This window comes from Dreissena polymorpha, chromosome 8 (assembly GCF_020536995.1).
Source record: "Dreissena polymorpha isolate Duluth1 chromosome 8, UMN_Dpol_1.0, whole genome shotgun sequence".
In the NCBI taxonomy this organism is placed as follows: domain Eukaryota; kingdom Metazoa; phylum Mollusca; class Bivalvia; order Myida; family Dreissenidae; genus Dreissena; species Dreissena polymorpha.
In genome coordinates, this window is record NC_068362.1 from 53820387 (window position 1) to 53841018 (window position 20632).

At 33.1% G+C, this 20632-nt stretch overlaps 2 protein-coding genes across 5 annotated transcripts; both read left to right on the forward strand.

Annotated features, from left to right (window-relative positions):
- The first annotated feature begins 914 nt into the window (after positions 1-914).
- On the forward strand, positions 915-7929 carry LOC127842596 (uncharacterized). Its single transcript, XM_052372189.1, has 7 exons — positions 915-922; positions 1853-1989; positions 2430-2534; positions 2958-2984; positions 3274-3429; positions 4174-4264; positions 7553-7929. Exons 3-7 carry the CDS (start codon positions 2462-2464, stop codon positions 7749-7751), a joined length of 546 nt encoding a protein of 181 aa, XP_052228149.1. The 5' UTR covers positions 915-922; positions 1853-1989; positions 2430-2461; the 3' UTR covers positions 7752-7929.
- Positions 7930-11568: 3639 nt separating this feature from the next.
- LOC127842590 (uncharacterized) lies at positions 11569-19213 on the forward strand. Of its 4 annotated transcripts, XM_052372163.1 has the most exons (9): positions 11569-11730; positions 12109-12276; positions 12425-12541; positions 13359-13493; positions 13953-14057; positions 14469-14495; positions 14829-14897; positions 16403-16493; positions 17946-19213. In XM_052372163.1, the coding sequence occupies exons 1-9, from the start codon at positions 11676-11678 to the stop codon at positions 18475-18477; spliced, it is 1299 nt and encodes a 432-aa protein (XP_052228123.1). In that variant the 5' UTR covers positions 11569-11675; the 3' UTR covers positions 18478-19213. The 4 variants fall into 4 exon arrangements, with proteins under 4 accessions (XP_052228123.1, XP_052228125.1, XP_052228124.1 ...); XM_052372165.1 differs by lacking the exon at positions 13359-13493; XM_052372164.1 differs by lacking the exon at positions 13953-14057 and having other exon boundaries at positions 11570-11730.
- Positions 19214-20632: the final 1419 nt, after the last annotated feature.

A 20632-nucleotide genomic window follows, 5' to 3' on the forward strand; every position in this document is an offset into this window, starting at 1 on the left:
TTGAAATTACAATACCGTTTTGTTAAATCAATCAGATTCGAAGTAGAAAGGCTAATGATTATTTCGCGAACAAGATGAAGGATTGAATGTGTACTTTTACTTAAACCTATGTATTTTTTTAGCTCGATTGCACTGAAAGCCTAATGCTTATTTAAATCGCTCTCGAGTCCGTTTTCTGTGACTAGATCCAGTTGTTGGTGTCAATGGGGGAGATCTAAAGAACGCTTCCACAGTGGTGATCGAACCCGTGACTTCCCGCTCGGTTTACTTTTCAGAGTTACTTTAATATTTCATTAATGCTCCGGTCCTACTGGTAAAGGCAGAAGGTCAATATGAAATACTGCTATTAATTTCCATATTTTGTTTAAGTTCAAATTGGATTTCAAATATAAACTTTAAACATTGAATTCAATTATAATTTGGTAAACATTTTGGTTTTTAATTGTCGCTGTGGAGATGTTGTCATGGAACTATACTTTTACAGCTCGTATTATGTGTAATTTTCAACCGAAGAATTGGTCGTCAGCTATACAGCACTGCCTCAATCTAATTGGCACATCAGTAGATAAAAGCAAAGTGTGGTCGCTTGCCGGACTACAGTTGAATGCATCGTTTTGGACTGCAGACTATGTTTCCAAGATAAAGACTCTAGGTCAGATGAATTGGTTTTCAAACGTTTTTTTTTTAAATACAAGCTTAAATGAATATTGTTTTCTTTTGAATATTACATATTTTAAAAATTTATATTTGTCGAAGTCCTTATTTTAAATGAATTGCAAATGCATATAGCAATACGTGTTTTCAGATTTTCCTATCGATTGTGAATACCGAACGTTGGTAACAGGCAATCAGATCAGTCAGACAAAGTTTGGAAATTGTTCAGAAATAAGGAATTACATTTGTTGCGACAACACCATAATAAGTATGACAATTATTTGCAACTGCTGAAGTGTTCTTTTCACATTTAACTTGCAATTTCGAGGGCTATTGTTTTGTTTGGCGTGTTTTGGGACATGCACAAGTTAAATTGTTTGTATATTTCATCACATAATTCTAGTTTCGATTAATTTAGTGACTAATTTGTTACAATAACACATGTATTGCATTGTGAACTATAACTATTGAAAAGTAAGTTCTACATTGTAGAATGAGTGTGACAAAACATACTTTTGTATGATATAATGTAATTGAGGAGAATTGTTCACAGTTTCTCAAAATGACATTTGAAGTAAAAAAATGTCATTGATTCAAAAAAGAATGTATGAATCATACTCAAACAAGCACTAACACTCCTAACTACATACGTGATACAAATTCGTTAGTTTATATCAATTATCAGCCAGCGATATCGAAAAAATATTAAACTGCATAGCTTTTATCGATATGTTTACCAAAATGTGTGTATTAACGTCATATCGTTAAACTACCGATTACATTCAAAAGCCTAGGTGATGTAGAGGTAGCGAGCCACTGTTTGCTTCTAGAGGTCTCTGTTTCGAGTCCCAGGCTAGGCATATTTTCTATTACATTTTCTTTGTAATTTTTATTATTATAACAAGTCTATTTCACAGCGAAACACAAAAACTGTTAAGAAACTAATAAATCGTTGCGTAAATAGTATTTACCGTAACCCTAAATAGTGGGGGAAAATTAAATCGGGAGAGGGCTCCAATAAGGTTCGCCTTTCAGCCCAATCCTATGTCAATGTCATGTAACTTGTGAATATGTTACTATGTTGTAATAAATAAGTTTAAACCAATTAAATCATATGTAAAGCTAATGCGCCACTTAAAATGGTGAAACATTAATGCTTTGCAAAATCATATTAAAATTAACACATAATTAATATCAGAATCGTGTGTAAAGAATGGGAACCTGGCAAGAAGCGTCCAAATGTAACGAAACATATTCAACAATACCAGTACAACTTCCCATTGGTGATTATTCGGACTAGAACTGCATTTGGCTACAAGAATTACGTATTTACAGGTACTATGAATTTGTTCGATAAAAGCTATTGCAATCAAGCACATGTTATGCAAGATTTACAGATAAGACTATGGTAGAAAATAAGATATTAATAATTCACGAACATTAACAAATAAAACAAGTAGATCCCCGCTCAGGTATATGTGTGTATATTATTACATAGAGCCGTAACAATTTCTGACATGTTTTTGTTCTAATGCATACGACAAGCTTGCACATCTTGTATTGTACATTTATTATTTATTATTATTATAAAACACTCGTAATGAAGGAGTATACAACTCTATGAGTCTATCAGTAAATCGTGAGACGTAAAGTTCATACCGACATGTGCAATTTAAATATGAATATACGTTAACTTTTGCAATTTCGAATTATGTAAAATGGGTCAAATTACATTCAAATAAAAGCTTTCGCTCGAATCTTTGATGCATTTAAAGGTGGCAGGCTGCAAAATCTTTACCGATGTGGAATGTTGGACGTCGCTGGAAACTTCACATTTGTTAATGACTGTGAAACTTCGAAGTGTTCGTTTTGTGAAGTCGGTGAGGGCCTTACATTTAAATAATTGTAAAATGCAGAAAATATACATATAAGATTATTTATTTTCGAGTAAATACAAACTTTCAGTAGTTGTAAATACACTATTAATATTATCAAACAATATGTAACAAAGAACTCTCAAAGTATGCCAACATCATGTCAGTCATGTCTCGATTATATATGTGATTGTACAGTCCGTAGACGTTTGGTGTTATTAAATCATAAGAAATTAAAATATATATATATATTTATGACTATAAAACTTTCATTATATTCTTTGCAGAAATATAAACTCATTAATATATTTACAAGATTGTGTCATTTATCTGTACGTATATACAGTTTACAGTTTTATTTATGTCCACATGCTGGAATAATAGCAAGCATAGGTATAAATACATATATACGCCGTTCTTTAATTTTAGAGAATTACACCGGAACTGATCTGTCAGGTACCTTTTCACTTAAATAAAGTAAAAGATGCACATTTTAATGTTTTTTCCTATGTTAATGTCCATAACATAAACATAAACAACATACATTTGGTACAATTATCGACACAAATTACAGAACCATTTGCATTATTTCTAGTAAAACATTTAAGTATTCCACAAGTCACATGCACATTTTTTTCAAATGTCAAAGATCTGCACCAAAGTAAGGTTTATCAAATAAATTAGTGTTTAATGGCAGTTTACTGTTTTGTAACCAATTCGTTGGTGACGTTCTTTATTTTTTCAGCTTGTGGATCAACTATTACAACAAATCGGCCTTCCTCAAATAACCTATCAACGATTGTTTCACAAAAGGCAGAAACATTAACAGCAACGATCATGTCAATCAACGATAAAATATTGACAAAATCTATTGTTCGTAACCATGCTTCCACTTCCTCCGGTAAAATAACAGCAGCAACGTTGTAAAAAACGTTCACGTTGAATTATTACCTCACTTATACTACTTATACCATGTAAATACTACTCATCATATATTTAAAATTGTATTATATAGGTTTTTTATTTGATATAATTATGTTCATGTTTACTTTTATCCACCGGAAGGTTAAGGATCGGTTAAGCTTGTATCGCATCAAACGAAAAAATATGGGTCAAGATTTCAAAAGGAGACTTATGTATTATAACGTTAGATATTTACCCTATATTGTTCTTCTACAAAGTAAGCTTCAATAAAACGTCCTTCTTTTTTTGTTAAACTTAAATCTTTCTTATTGTGTCATTATCACATATATTATATTTTGTTTATCATGTGCAACAAACCATCCCCTTAAACGCACGTTATTGTTTTTTCTATTTGTTCAATGTCTGTGACTTACCATTGGCAAGAAAACACGTCGTCAACGTCTAAACACGTTTGAATTTAGTAAACAATTTGTAAATGTAGAATGTATCAGCATATGTTTTCTAAAAATTTGAAAACAGGCGTTTCTGTATCTACAAACCATAAGATTAAAGGATCTGATACTCATTTCATTAGTTTAATTTATTACATTTTTCTTTGAAATTGAATTGCAACTACTCAATTAGTGAACTATGCTTATACATACATGTATGGTATGAACTGGCTCATGGTCGATAATATATTTACATATATTGTTTGCATTCCTTAATGATACATTTGCAGACTCAACTCTTGGCATCGGTTTAGGTGTAAGCCTTAGCATCGTGGTCATTGTAATAGTTACCATCGTCGGCGTCTGCGTTTATAAAAGAAGGTAAATCCATATTGTATTGTGAAATGATAAATTATAATAAAGGAAACAGTAATTAGTATTCCCCATAATTTACATATGTAAATAATTAGGCACAGAACATTTCAATAAACTTTCAAGAAAACTTTAGTTAGAGTTTATTTCAACAAACATTAGGCTTTAAGCCCACGAGTATTCACATATTACAACACAATATTTTCACAGATGGTCAATGTCGTACACAATTCATAACACCGCCAAGATCAAAATCTTTTTAGAAAGTTGCAATATTACAACACATTTGTATACCCTTTATATTGTTTTATATGTTTAAAAAACATGTTTTGTATTAAGAAGATAAATATATGAATATATATAGAGAGAAACTAGTGATAATATAATCATAATTTAAAAGCTTTAAACACAAATGGAAAGATTTCGTAGTTTTTTCATTGTCAGTCTGTAACAGGTTTATACACAATATCATGTTTTTTTTCCTCCAATAATATTTATTTATATAACGCTTTCGAAAATAATTAAACATATGGCTTTCAAGTAAAAATTGAAATTCGTCCCCAAGAACGTAACCGTGTTTGCTTTTTCTGTTTTGAAACGGTATCTTTTCAGGCTATTGCCATCTCCCTGCCTCCGCTTCAAGTTTGTGGGTAGATACTCTGAAACGAGTTAAGGCAATTTTAAATTCTAAATTTTGATAAATTTACTACATCTAAATATGCTTGGAACTTAAAGGGACTATAAAGGATATGACTTCTACTTCTGGTCGGGTCTGCATTTCACTTGACCAGGTTTGCACAAACCTATCAGATATTAACCTTTTTTTCTGGGGCATATATCATGATCATGTTATAACATTTCATAAACGATTTCTATTCACTTCACATCATGAGATAATATTATTTTAAACCAGTACTTTAAAAAGCGATACCTTTATTTATAAATGGTACACGTACACGTTCTCCATAAAGGAAATTATTTTGAGTTTGCATCATAACACCTAACACTTATTTACAATATCGTATGTGTATTGTTTTCAATCTAGCACTATTATTTAACCCCCATACTTCACAACTATAGCGTAGAATTTGTTCAATAGGTTAATAAAAAAAGCTCGAGTCTATGATTAACTGATATATCTTTGTAATTAACTAAATTCGATTTAAGCTTGTATATTGTTAAGAGCCTGTCCTGAACGTGCGTCATATGTTAATGAATAAGAACTCCTATTGGTATACTATAATACAATACTATACCTAGGTATGTACAACTATTCACTATTTCTTCAATGTAATAAAAATTTAAATTAAGTCTATTCTGTCCAACCTTTTTAAAAATCAGTATTTTTGTTTTATTCACATTAACACATAGCTTACGTTGAGTACAATAGTGCTATAATAAATCAGACCCGTTTTTCAGTCAAGCTGTGGATTCCGAAATATTATAGTATCATCAGCCTATAACAATAACACTTTTAACATATCAAGATTAAATCTTTCAAACTCATTTAGCATGAATTGTTCCCAAATATCAATTAAATACATCGAAAACAAAAATGGCGATAAAGAAACATAATTGTCTTACTACCAGATAGCATGTAAACGAATCATTACTGATTTTATTATTTAATTTAATTTTCGATTGAGCAACATTGTACATCGATCTTACCATATTTACAATTTTACCTCATTCCCCTAATTTTATCAATTTATACCATTTGACATATCTTATTATAAAGTCAAATGCCTTCGTAAAGTCGACTAATGCGGTGTACAGTTTTTTTTATTTTTATTCAAAACATGCGTAATGAGAGCATACAGTACAAAATAATTATCAACAGTTCCCATACCTTTTCGGTATCCGGCTTGAGCTTCTATTTACAAATCATCCCCCCCCCGACCTTATGTTCAATCGACTATTAATTATGGTCCTAATAATTTTCATATAGTACTTAACAGTGCTATTCTTCTATCATTGCTCGGGTCGTCTAAAAACCCCATCTAATACAGCGGAACAAAAAATCCTTAGCCCCAAGTCTCTGGAAAATAATCTATATAATATATAATAATAATAAGAAAGTGTTCATTTGTATCACCTTGTCTCAGAAACTCATTTAAAACGTTATCGGGACCAGCAGGTTTTCCATTTTTTAAAAATGTACAGGCATTTTTAATTTCGTCTAGTGATATTTCAATATTTATATCATCAAACATTACCTGTAATTCCTCCTTAAGATCTATTTCATTAAAATACACAATGTCTTCATCTAGCTGATAAATATTTGTATCTGGTATGAATTAATGGATTTAAAGTATCGAAAAACTCTTTAATTTATCTGGCTTGCATGGATGTAAAGATCACTTTAATAAATTCCAATATTTTTACATTTGATAATCGAATATCAACCATCGAATTTCTATTTCCATCCGGCATGTCCGTTCTATATATGTTCAAGATACTATAGAATACAGATTTGCCCTTTGAGATTCGTTATTAAACCATCGAATATTATGTGTTCGATGTTTACCTCTTGAGTGTTTATGGTCTTCTTGAATAAAGGTGAACGCATATCATCAATTTTAGAACAGGCAAGTTTTAAATAATTATCTAATGAAACCGAACTATTTGTAAGATCGATATCTTTACATAAATAATTCAAAGATTGAATAGTTCCTGCATTATTGAAAGATAGTATATCAATATCCAGTTTGAATACGTGCTCGACTTTATAGCGCTCATTTATAACCCTGTCTTTAAAACAAAAATCATTTTTCACATAAATTATGTGAAATTGAACTACACGGTTGTCAGATAATATATTTGGATCAAGTACTTCGAACTGATAAATGAAGGAAAATAACAACGGCGTACACATAACCAGATCAATAATACTCGATTCTCTTCACGTTACGCAAGTTAAGTTTCCTATTTGACTATCTATCCCTGCTCTACCATTTAACACTTTTAAAACAGGCATTTTACAAAAATTAAGTAAACATTTACCATGCTCGTTTACATTTTTATCTTGACTTATCCTTGGTTAAATTATATCTGACACATAATCATCTGGTAGTAATCGAAACGTTGTAAATCATACTTTTCGACATAATCAGGTTCATTACCAATCTTGAATTAAAGTCACCACAAACAATAACATGTATGTTATACATGTATTTAGACCGCTGAACATTCGCCACACGAAACAAGGACCGTTAATAAGAACAATAAATGATTTTCGTTAAGCGATTTTTATCCGCTAGCATTGATATTATAAACATTAGCATCTACTTTTTGTAGGAAAAGAAATGCTGATTGTGTACGCAGCAGACAAGAGTGTGGAAGCACGGAGTGTGGTGATATTCATGTCTATGACGAAATAAGCAACAGCGAAGAATCGGCATATGCTGCCTCCAAGGTTGACATTTACGATAAAATAAGAACTGATGGAGAAAAGGAGCATGCCTATGAAAGTGTAGCATCGGCGCCAAAATACTAATAAAATGCTAAGCTAGTTAAGTTATTAAATTACATGATGAGAAAATATCTGGATAACTTTCTATTGTACAAATATTGAATAATAATGTTATATGACGGATTTTTACTAAAATAACCATTTGCAGTATTGTTTGATCTGTTGGTGTACTTATAATCTGTGTAATAAAATTTTTACCTTCCCTTCGTTTTACAATGATCATTATTTTCATGTTGTTGTGACATCACATACAATAGACTTGACAAAGTATGTACCTTTTTCGCAATTTGCAAATCCTAAAATTCGAAAGAAACATGATTGAAGCAGAATATCACTGTTCAGTGCACATATCTGGGTAATGAAGCAATGACGATTGTTTTTTGACGGCATTTTGGTCAGTTGTGGCTTTATGAGCGCAGTTTCCAGTTTAAAAAATCTGCCAACCCTCATAACTCAGAAAAAACGTTAAGAAGTCCCTTTTTATGCCTCAGTGCATAACTTCGCTTGGTAAGAAGCTTCAGAGGAGGAGTCATCAGTTCCTGCCCAAATGAAAAATACTCCGGACATGATATACTCTCATTCTTATGCAGTGCGTCAAGCTTGATTATAAAGATTTCTATAAGTATTCCTTTATTTCTTGACATAATTTGTGTAGTTGACAAAAACTATGGAAAATTAAATGTGACAGCTGGAAAGACGGGAATACGTACAAGGCGTCGAAAATATGCTATCGCCCTAAACTTTCCAACGAGTTAACAACACCACGAATTTGTGTAGTAGGTATTCTATTGTATTTCATGATACATGAACGTCTATGGATTTCGTTTAATCAACTAGGGATTGCTTGAAAAACAAGTTATCTAAAACTACATGATTGTTTGTGTACAAATGCGATAAACTCACTTGACCTTCACCAGAACTTATCAAATGTTTATAGTATAAGGCCATGACATATTTATTCGTAGTTAAGTATTGTCAGACATATATAATAATACAAAGTATCATTATTTCAACAAGCTTTTATTGTTACGTGCTTTTCTTACGAGTGTTTGATGAAGTACATTGACACTTATTATGATCAGACTCCGTTTATTAATGTTTTAGAATTGTGTCTCTATCAATATGACGAAAATATGTCTCTTCAGTAACGTTTACGTCTTTTAACACTACATATAAAATAATAATGTCAATATTTTGCAACGTCAAATGACGTACAGCTGTAGCACGGCGGTAAATCAAGGGCGTCACCTGTTTTTTGAGATGCATTTAAAAACGAGTCGATGCCTTATCCGAGTTGGCGCTAAGGAACGGAATTGTGTTAATAACACGGATAATTCTACAGGGAGATTATGTTGTTTATGTTTTTTTAAACATATTTTGCATTAATTTAACAGTCGAGCAATGTATTGCGATTTAGCGAAGATAAATTCACCTAAGACGTACAGAAACATACCACCATAACCCATTCGTAGACGTGAGGACCTTTGTAAGTTGTGGCATGGTGGAGTTAAAAAAATCGATGTTGTTGCATGTGTGACGAGCAAATGCCAATCCAATAAAATCGCTAACGACATCAAAAAACTGCTTTTAACACAAACAAATTGCTGCATTCTCAAACAAAGTGGATTCTCGTCGATCTAATAGGTAATATTTAATTCTTCCAAAACAGATTAAGCCAATGCGATGGAGCTGGCGTTAAGACAACGCACCAATGCGCATTTACGCTATTATTAAGTGACGTGTTTCATCTAACGGTTTCAATGTTTTATTTTGTTCAGGACTTACATTTGTTAGTTGACTGCTTAAATGGTCAAATGTATAATTTGAGACGGATACGTTTTGACATATCTTTGTAAGACAGGAAAATTAAACGCTGAAAATCTTGAGGCGTTTCAGTAAACGGGCGTTTGAATCTGTTCTTGATCCTTATTCCGGTACATTACCGTAATCATAATAATTAGAAACATTAACTTACATGTATTAACAAAAGGCAATACATGTATATTGCTGTTGATGTAAGTAACTTACATAGGGAAGTATATCAAAGCACTTATAGGGCTAACATGTTCCGTAATAGAAAAATCAGAAAGGGTTTATACAGTAGTGCATACAGTATATATGGTAATTGTGTCAATTCCTATCTTTATTGATACAACGAAGTTTGAACAACGTGCGTAAATATCATTTTGCAATATTGCTTGATGTTTAAACTGCACCCTACCAGCAACATAGGCATAAAGTACACACTTTTTTGTTTACAGTACCCGGACTGCCTCTTATTTTGGATGCCGACCACATACTTTAAATGTGTTTGTTTCAGATTTATATTTCGCTCTTTTCCTTAATTCGATCAGAATGAACTATACTCGGAAAAGTCTACACAATTATTTAGAATCATGTTTCGCAAAGAGCTCTTAAAGAGTTATGTCTTTGAATCTTTCATTTAACAGGTAATAGCTTTAGTATATTATTATGAATAAAACAGGTTAACGAAAAAAACGCGACCTATTCTCATTTTCTTTGGAGATGTTAGATGAAACAAATAATATATTTTAGCACAATTTAGATTCGTTGTTTTGTGGTTTTAGTGAATTAATCATTTGAATTAAGGACAAGACTTATCGTTTCAAGCAGAAGTATCATTTGTATAGTGAATTATCATACTGTATAAATTAAATTGTAGTAAATGAACTATTTTAAGAACGTGGGGTATTTAGTAATTCGTTTATTTTTAGTGTGGAATCAGGCTTTCCCCCTGGATTTTTAGAGATGTTAAAATAAACAAATAACATATGTAAGCCTAATTAAGATTCGTTGACTTGTTTTTAAGTGATTTAAGCATTTGGATTTGAGGATAAAACTCATCGTTTCAAACGGAAGTAACATTTGTATCGTGAATTGGTTTAAACATTATTGAACATGAACATTTTAAATACATTCATACAATAATGGATGAGAAAAGGAGTTACTAAAACCTTATATTATTGTATCGTGAAATATCATAGTGTATACATACAATTGTTGTTATTTATTCATTTTGAGAATGTGGGGTATTCAGTTATTTGATTTTTGTGTATGACAATTGTACATATTATTGGTAGTACGTCATACAATCTGATTTCTCTCAGTTGCTGAGTTCTAGGAGTTGCTTCCATAAATTATTAATTATTACCATATTGCCTTGATATGAACGTGTATATGGTCTGGATTTGGATTTGAGAATACAAGTTAAAAAATAAAAAATTAAGATTATAAACAAGGCAACGAGAATCTTTCAAATTTAAGTCATGGGATAATATTATCATGATACATTAATTTGAAACGAATGCGTAATCGTTACAAAACATATAAAAACTAATGTAGTAAAATTTCTCCGTGTATTTTAAGAACTTCCCGTCCTAAACGCCCAAAAGGAATCATCATGTGCTCGTTTATTAATGCATCTCACAAAAGAGCTTGCGCTCGTTGTTAACGGCTGTTTGTTGTCAATAGATATGTCCCGTTATTTGATCACGGCGTGAAATCTTTTTTATTGGTGTCGTTAAAATACATTAAAATGTAGTTTAAAGATATTTTCCGTGAAGGCAAATGCTGAACCCTTTAGATAAGTACACTAAGCGCAAAATAATTGCGCTTTGACGAATTATCGTATTGATTAATCAATATATATATATATATATATATTGTCTGACTCTTGAAGACAGCGTTTTGAACACGAAACACTTTTTATTGCCATCAATAGCATGATAAACGGACAACGATAATGCAAATAATTGAGTTTGCCGCTCTCTTTTCCCACCAACCGATGACCCATAACTCATATCAATATACTGATAAGCTCTGGCCTAAATGCATACATGACAGTGTTTTAAACTTCCTCTTTATTTTATATCTCACCTTGAACGTTTTTAACTTGTATCAATCTACATTCGGAGTGACAAAAGCATAATGGACTTACGGATTCTCTGTTTATTTGTTACTGTGGTTTATGTTGTTGTTAGAGGTAAGTTTTTTAGTCATGAGTTATAACTTGAAAATATTTACAAATGCGTTTTTAATTAGTGAGATCAGTCCTATGAAATGACCGTAACGTTTTATTGCAAACACTGATATGTTGAAGGTGTTCTTTCAATTGGAAAATGGCCTTTTTTCATAGTTTCTTTAAAATGACTTTGGTGCTCCGATTATACGGGTAAACTCAGAAAAGCAATATTTCATTTTTTTTTATCTGTTTTCATAAATTGTTTAACGTTCAAACTTTATTTAAATTGTGAACATTAAACGTTGCTTAAACTCGTTATTTGATTAACATGTTTCCGTTTTTAACGGTCGCTGTGGAGCTTTTCTCATTTAACTACTAACAAGCAATGAACTTTTACAGCTCGTATTATGTGTAATTTCCAACCGAAGAGCTGGACGTCTGCTATGCACCACTGCCTCAATCTAAGTGGCACTCCAGTAGGTGTAAGCACATTCTGGTCGCAGGCCGGACTTCAGTTGAACGGATCGTTTTGGACTGCCAACTATGTTTTAAGGTTCGAGACTACAGGTAAGTTGTATTGGTTTACAAATGGTTCTTTTATAGAAGCTGAAAATAAATATTATTCTAGTTTAAATATTACATATTTTTGTCTCTCCCATTGGTCAAAATCACAGTTTAAATGCATGTAATACTTTCTTACAATACGTGTTTTCAGATTCTCCTGTCAAGTGTGGATACCGAACGATGGGAACAGAAAATCAGATCAGTCAGGCAAAGTTAGGAAATTGTTCAGAAATAAGAAATTACATTTGTTGCGACAACACCATGATAGGTATGACAACCCTTTACAACTATTGACGTATTCTTTTCTTATTTATCGTTCAACTTAGATGTTTATGGTTGTCTCTGTGTTTAGGGCATGCATAGCTTAAATTGTTGGTATACTTTTACTTGATGAATGTTTTTATAAATTGCAACAGTCATGTCTTCCTGTAGCACATTAAGTAAATACATTTTTCATTAATGATAAAAGTAAGTTCTGTTACATGGTCCTATTTTGACGAACACACTTTTGTAAAAATGGAATTAAAGGGACTTGTTAACAGTTTGGCATAATCAAACAAAAAAAAAAACAAACCCACAAAGATTCTAAATAGAATTATGAATTATAATTAAACAAGCAAATAACTCCTTTGTATGAAACGTGTTAAACATATAGTCCAATATCAAAAGCATTCGTGGTCTAATGGTAGCGAGAAAGCTTTTGCTTCAATAGGTTCCAGATTCGTGCCCCGACAATTCATATCTTTTATTACATAATCCTTGTTATTATAATTATTTAAAGTGTTTTAAAGAATACAGTTTTGTAGGAAAATTATTTTGATGACATGTAAAAACATACACATTTTTTAAACGAATCCCTTTAACGGCGATTCAAGGAAAGTGTTCAGAAATTAAAGGATAGTTACGTAAAAAGTATTAACCATAACCAAATAGTGATAAAAATGAGGCAGTATATAAGTACTTAAGTGTATCAATACGACTTTTCAACTATATGTAAATTATGTGTGCAACTTAAAATAATAGCAAAACACCCATGCATTGTAAAATAAAATACATTTGAAATAAACAAACATCATTAAAACTAGAATCGTGTGTAAAGAATGGAACCTGGCAAGAAGCGTCCAAATGTAACAAAACGTACTTAAAACCACCAGAACAACTGCCTGTTGGTGATTACTGGCTCAGAACTGCATTTGGCTACCAAGATAGCATATATACAGGTACTTTAGAACTTAATTGATAATCAACAAGTGTCCTGCATTACAACACGAGGTCTGCATGATATTAAGATAAGGTTACGAAAGACAATCAACTTTATATAACTCAAGAATATAAACAATTGGAGCAAGTGGATGCTCAGTTACAATTGTTATTTGTTATTGCATAGAATTATTGAAATTGTTTCTGATATCGTTGGTTCGAATTTAAATGTCATACGTATAAATGTTGAAGTACATGTTCGTTTAATTGACACTTTATCACACAATATAACCATATTATACTCTTTAGATAGGAGATACGTGTATATAACTATGTGTGTCTATCCATAAATTCTGAGAAGTCAAGTCTTTATACCGAATATTCACTTCTTACATAGACCTATATACATTTCACAAATGCATTTACTTTTATGTTAGTGCGTAGTGAGTTAAAAGTGTTGGCTGAGAATGTTTTTAAAGGTGGAAGCGTACAAAGACTTGACCGTTGTGGAGTTGTGGGCGTCAATGGGAGTTTTACGTTTGTCAGTGACTGTGTCACTTCGCAGTATTCTCTTTGTGAAGTTGGTTAGAACCTTAATATTTTTAACTGGAATTATGCATAACATATACAAACACGATGCATTATCTTTGGGAAAACAGAAAAGAAAGTTCAGTATTTGCCAATACGTAGTTAATAGTATCAAACAAAATCTTAAAGAACTCTCACAGTATTCCAACACGAAATCAGTTATTCCTAGATGATATATGTTATTGTATAATTTCTACACGTTTGTCGTACTGTTAAGCCTAAGAAGATCATTTTTAATTAATTTAGCTTTCATATTCTGTTTATAACACTTTTGTTTACATTATTTGCATACATACGAATTCGACTACTTATTTACAAGATTGTGCCATTTATTTGTAATGTCTATTTACATAGTGGACCAAAAGCCATTATAGGTATATATTAATATATTTGTCCCTACATTTCAGACAATTACACCGGAAGAGATCTTTCAGGTACTTCTGCACTTAACGAAAATTAAAATGCAAACTTTATATTTTACTTATTTTACTTATATTAATAGGAGTACGATATATTTCATTAAAATCTTTGCAAAAATAACACTGTTGAATAATTTCTTGTAAAACGTTTACGAATTCCACTAGTGCCATGCAAAACATTTCAAATCATCGAAGTGATGTTTATCCTATGAGGCGTGTTCTGAGACTATGAATGAGAAACGTTTATAATGCATTAACATTTTTTCTATATTAATTCGTCAATATCAGTGTTCTAAATGACGTTTACCGATCCGGAACATGTTCTTTAATGAAGTACTTCATTTTCAGGATGCGGACCAACTTATTTAATAAATGAGACTTCCTCAATAAACGAGACTCAATCGACAGATTCTATAGGTAATAACCATGCCTCCAGTTCATAAGGTACCAAGTGCAAATGGAAACGTACACGTCGTTTAACACGCTAGCGCACTGATACACGTTGTACAATGTTTATTGCTCAGTCATCATACATTTAAACTGAATGCTTTCTAGCTTCGAATTTATAAATTGTTAGATCTGTATTGTCGACGGGAAGGTCTCCAAATTGGCCAAACTTAAATTGCAATGGTTGTTATTGAAATAGGGGATTTATTTTTACTATTGTTATCGTAGATATCAAGAATGTTTGTGGTGAAGTTCAGTTGTCTGAAGCTCTCCCTATAAATCTGATCTGAAAACATGTTAAATACAATGACGTTGTGTCACATTATGGTTAGAAATTGTAGGTGAAATATTTGGGTTTTCTTTATGTACGAAATATTGACACGTATTTCAGTGGCGAGTATGCATGACGGTCAAAAGATTAAATATTTGGATCTGGTGTATGTTTAACAACAAAGGGGGAACGATGCTGTTGACACAAGCCTTAGGCTGTATTTGCATTATTTATTTGTATCACAATGCTGATTAGCGTGTACATACCCAGTCCTAGGTTTTAATTTAACCAATCAGCAACAAGCACGTATAAAACACTGACCAATGGGATTCATAACTGAGTTTCACGGGGCAAATGTTAGAGGGAAATAGTCAGTTAGCGTTTAGACTTGGAGGCGTACGGATCGAGAAAGATACGATCATGTAGCTATCAGACTGTATTTGTATAACCGAAAATATTAAGCATGTTAGACATTAAATTGGACTAGAAACTGGTACACGGTGTTGTATATATTAACCTACATTATGCAGAGAAACCAACATAATAGAGAGGGACCGACTTGTCCCATGCGTGACACGAGAAAATGGTAGTTAATGCAAATCTCGTCATCTTGGCAATACGCGCATGACGAGATATCGAATGATAGGCTACACACCGGTAATTTAAGGGTATTGAACATTGCTAGTAACTGTGTGTCGTCCATGAACTATGAACGATTACGGGACAGTTCTTTGAGTTCCTAGATAACTATGTTCTGGTTCTTAAATCAAATGGAATGACAATTCGCTATTTTCTGACTTATTTTCAAACAAATAAATTAATGATAGCCGAGTCAATGTAAGTATTTTAGAATAATGGACTTGTTCACAGTTATAAAAACAGTTCCCGTTGTGTTGTTCACTTTTTAGAGTTCTTCCTTATTAATAAACATAAGTGTTTTATCTGATGTTTATTTCGATCAAACTAACAAATGTTAGAGTATACATAAAAATATGATCAAGTCCATATTGAACTGGAACTTTAAAATCGTGAAAAATATATAACTCGAATAATATTGAAATTACGTAACCTAAATAGTGTAGTCGAAATTTACATGAATAAAATGTTTTTCGAAAATAATGTTCACTTCGTTACTGTATGATGATAAAATTACTCATGGCTGATACTATATTTAACTATATTTTTAGCATACCTTAATTTGCAGGCACCGCTCTTGGCATCGGTTTAAGTGTAAGCGCAAGCATCGTGGTAATTGTAATATTTACAACCGTCAGCGTTTGCGTTTATAAACGAAGGTACGTACATCAGGTTTGCGAAAATTAAATGTTACAATCTAATGAAGAAAAAATGAATTATTATCTCCCATTACTTTCCTATACATTATTACTCATACATGTACCCATAAAATACAAAATAGTTAAGTTAAATATGTAGCATGTTTTACGTTCTCTATATAAAAGATGACCTGAATGTTTATGCCCCCCTTCGAATAAGAGGGGGTATATTGCTTTGCACATGTCGGTCGGTCGGTCGGTCTGTCGGTCTGTCTGTCGGTCGGTATGTCCGTCCACCAGGTGGTTTCCGGATCATAACTCAGGAACGCTTTGGCTTAGGATCATGAAACTTCATAGGTACATTAATCATGACTCGCAGATGACCCCTATTGATTATGAGGTCACTAGGTCAAAGGTCAAGGTCAAGGTGACCCGAAATAGTAAAATGGTTTCCGGACGATAACTCAAGAACGCTTAGGCCTAGGATCATGAAACTTGATAGGTAGATTGATCATGACTCACAGATGACCCCTATGGATTTTCAGGTAACTAGGTCAAAGGTCAAGGTCACGGTGACCCGAAATAGTAAAATGATTTCCGGATGATAACTCAAGAACGCTTATGCCTAGGATCATGAAACTTCATAGGAACATTGATCATGACTCGCAGATGATCCCTATTGATTTTCAGGTCACAAGGTCAAAGGTCAAGGTCACGGTGACCCAAAATAGTAAAATGGTTTCCGGATGATTACTCAAGAAGCTTATGCCTAGGATCATGAAACTTGATAGGTAGATTGATCATGACTCGCAGATGACCCCTATTGATTTTCAGGTCACTAGGTCAAAGGTCAAGGTCACGGTGACCCGAAATAGTAAAATGGTTTCCGGATGATAACTCAAGAACGCTTATGGCTAGGATCATGAAACTTCATAGGTACATTGATAATGACTGGCAGATGACCCCTATTGATTTTCAGGTCACTAGGTCAAAGGTCAAGGTCACGGTGACCCGAAATAGTAAAATGGTTTCCGGATGATAACTGAAGAACGCTTATGCCTATGATCATGAAACTTCATAGGTACATTGATCATGACTGGCAGATAACCCCTATTGATTTTCAGGTCACTAGGTCAAAGGTCAAGTTCACGGTGACCCGAAATAGTAAAATGGTTTCCCGATGATAACTCAAGAACGCTTATGGCTAGGAACATGAAACTTCATAGGTACATTGATCATGACTCGAAGATGACCTCTTTTTATTTTCAGGTCACTACGTCAAAGGTCAATGTCACTGTGACAAAAAACATATTCACACTATGGCTGTCACTACAACTGAGAGCCCGTATGGGGGGCATGCATGTTTTACAAACAGCCCTTGTAATAATACTTTACTATTTACTTAGTTCCGAAAGGCGAAAATTCAGCGACGAACTTGTACCATATGTTGTCTTTATAACCGATTTTTTTCAGACATAAGCGTAAACCTGGCAATTCGCAAGTGTCAGTTCGTATGAACGTATTGTACGACGCCAGTAGCCGAAATGAGACGCTCAGAAAACCTGCGCACATACATGAAAGTTACGAGTACGCAGTTCCGGGTCGACGGCGACAAACCGACGGAATCCGGCATGGAACAAATTGTATTGACAATGAAGTTGCTGACATTAATTTCTATACAAAAGCAACAGCAAACACAGAAATTAACTCGAATAAAGTTGATGTACATTCGAGAGAAGGAAACAACAAGGGGTTTACTGGGGATAACACAGTAATTAAAAGTAACAGCGAACATGGGTTTCGACACGTCTATGGTAACACGGATGTAATGGGCGACGAATATGATGGTGTTACTTTTTCTGACGCACCGGATCCGATCACCATCAACGTGTATAGCCACCTTGGTAACCATGGTCACGAGGACGCATACAACGTCGCTTCGTGTACTCAAACACTGAAGGCGCAAGAAAGACTGAGTGATTACGATAGACTAGATAAACATTAGTAGCATCAAAATGAACATTGACACTTGGTTAGTTACATAGGGGGTAATAACGTGACGATAAATATGGCGACGTCCATGCCGAGGCAGGTATTTTTCGTCGTTTCATACCCAATATAACTAGAATTAATTGTTTAAATACCGCTCGCCTTTCAGCAATATCCATGAGATAGTGTCTAGCGTTTATTTTGCATTAATATTCGCTCTATATTTCGACTAAACTCGCTACGAAATTGCTTAGGGGAATCTCAAAAATACAGATCCCGCTTAGAAAATTCGAAGAGTGTAAAGTAGACAAATAAAGCGAATATTAATAAGAAATAAACGCTAATCACTTTCTTACTGATATTACGCAAAAGTAATAAAGGGTATACAACTGCAAAAATAACCCATTTCGGCACGGACCTCCCATCTTGATCGTCACGTGATTAACACACTCTGAATTACATGGCAGTCATTTTTGTTTTTTGTTTTTTATTTATGTGAAACGAGAACCTCAGCTTGAACAAAACAATTTGTGTTGTAGAGTGGGTACCCTTTTGAATCATGATTAAAAGTGAATTTTAGCCCGATAAGTGGCGAAACCGGGAAAGATCACTCACAAATAAGTTTGATATCACTACGCAATGTTTTATTCTGATAATTTCATCTCGTTTGGTTATTGCTTTTTACACCATAAACTATATTTTTCTCATAGCCTCAACTTAAAAATATATTGTAGAATAAAGATAATATTATGTCAGTGTCTTTATAAAAAAAAAAAATTCGACTGGTATTTCTTCAACTGGTCGGATACATTCAATTACACACATACACTAATATCTCGCCATGCCTGGCAAAAGTTTCATATTCGAAATTAACGCTCGTTTCCAACAATCAAACAATTGACGTCACAAAACAATGCGGGCACTTTTGTTGTGTACCGATAGTGTCATCTATAAATGCTAATATACATACAATGTTAAATGGCGATATTTTTGGAGAGGCAAATATAGCTTACCGCTTTATGACCCTTTACAAATTAGATAGAGTATCAACTATAAACAAGAGCTACGCCTAACGGGTGCCACGCTCGGCTCCGGGTGCATTTTTAAATAAATGAAAACTTGTAAGATTTTTTTTAAAGGTCACAGTGACTTTGACCTAGTGACCCAAAAATGGGTGTGGCGTGTAGACCTCATCAAGGTTCATCTACATATGAAGTCTTACAGTTGTAGGTGGAAGCAATTTGATTTTAGAGCCAATGTTCAAACCTTAACAAAATGTTAAGGTTTTAGCATGGCGCGGACGGAGGACTGCGGACGGCGGACGGCGGACGACACGACGAGCTGGCTATGACAATACCTCGGGTTTTCTCCGAAAACGCAGAGCTAAAAATTACATACAGTATCAACTATTATCATCTCACGAACACTTTCGTTGGTGCATAGAATGAACGGCGTGATGTTAACCTACGGAGTATATTTATTTTTCATATATGAACAGGGCCGTATAAGTGTTTCCGTTTTCTAGAGTTTCTTTGTACACGTGCTCTATACGTTTAAGACACCACGACCGTATTTTAGTGTTTTCTTCACAACTTTGCATAGATGTGATTACATCTTAAGTTTAACTAACGATTTGTTGTTTTATTGAGATTGTGTTAGCTATGCAATATATGTTATATATTATTGATATATTCAGTGACGCGGATCATTGTAATCAATTCAAACACATAACATACATTGCTTTTTTATCAAACATTTTCAACGTTATAAAAATATGATAATTTAGTCCGAATGTGCAAAATAGACCATACATAATCGGCGTGAAATCGAATAACAATGATCTTCCATGTTTTAACATGCTTCTGACGTAGTTGTATCAATGCATCACTTAAACTTACGTCTATTATTAAGAATTTGTAATACGGGGGATATAACGCAACAAATTAAGTTGAATGACAATTTTAGACACCTCGGGCTTCTCTTTCAGGTCACTGACAATTTTTTCAGTCCGTTAATTGCTCAATAGAGGTATATAAAGACTATATGCTCAAAACAAAACACAACATTGTTCAATAGAAAACTTCATTAAAAACACTTCATTTAAAACATCTCGCTATTCGAATACACTCTACAGTTTGAAAAAAAAAACATCAACATGCAATATCGTCAAT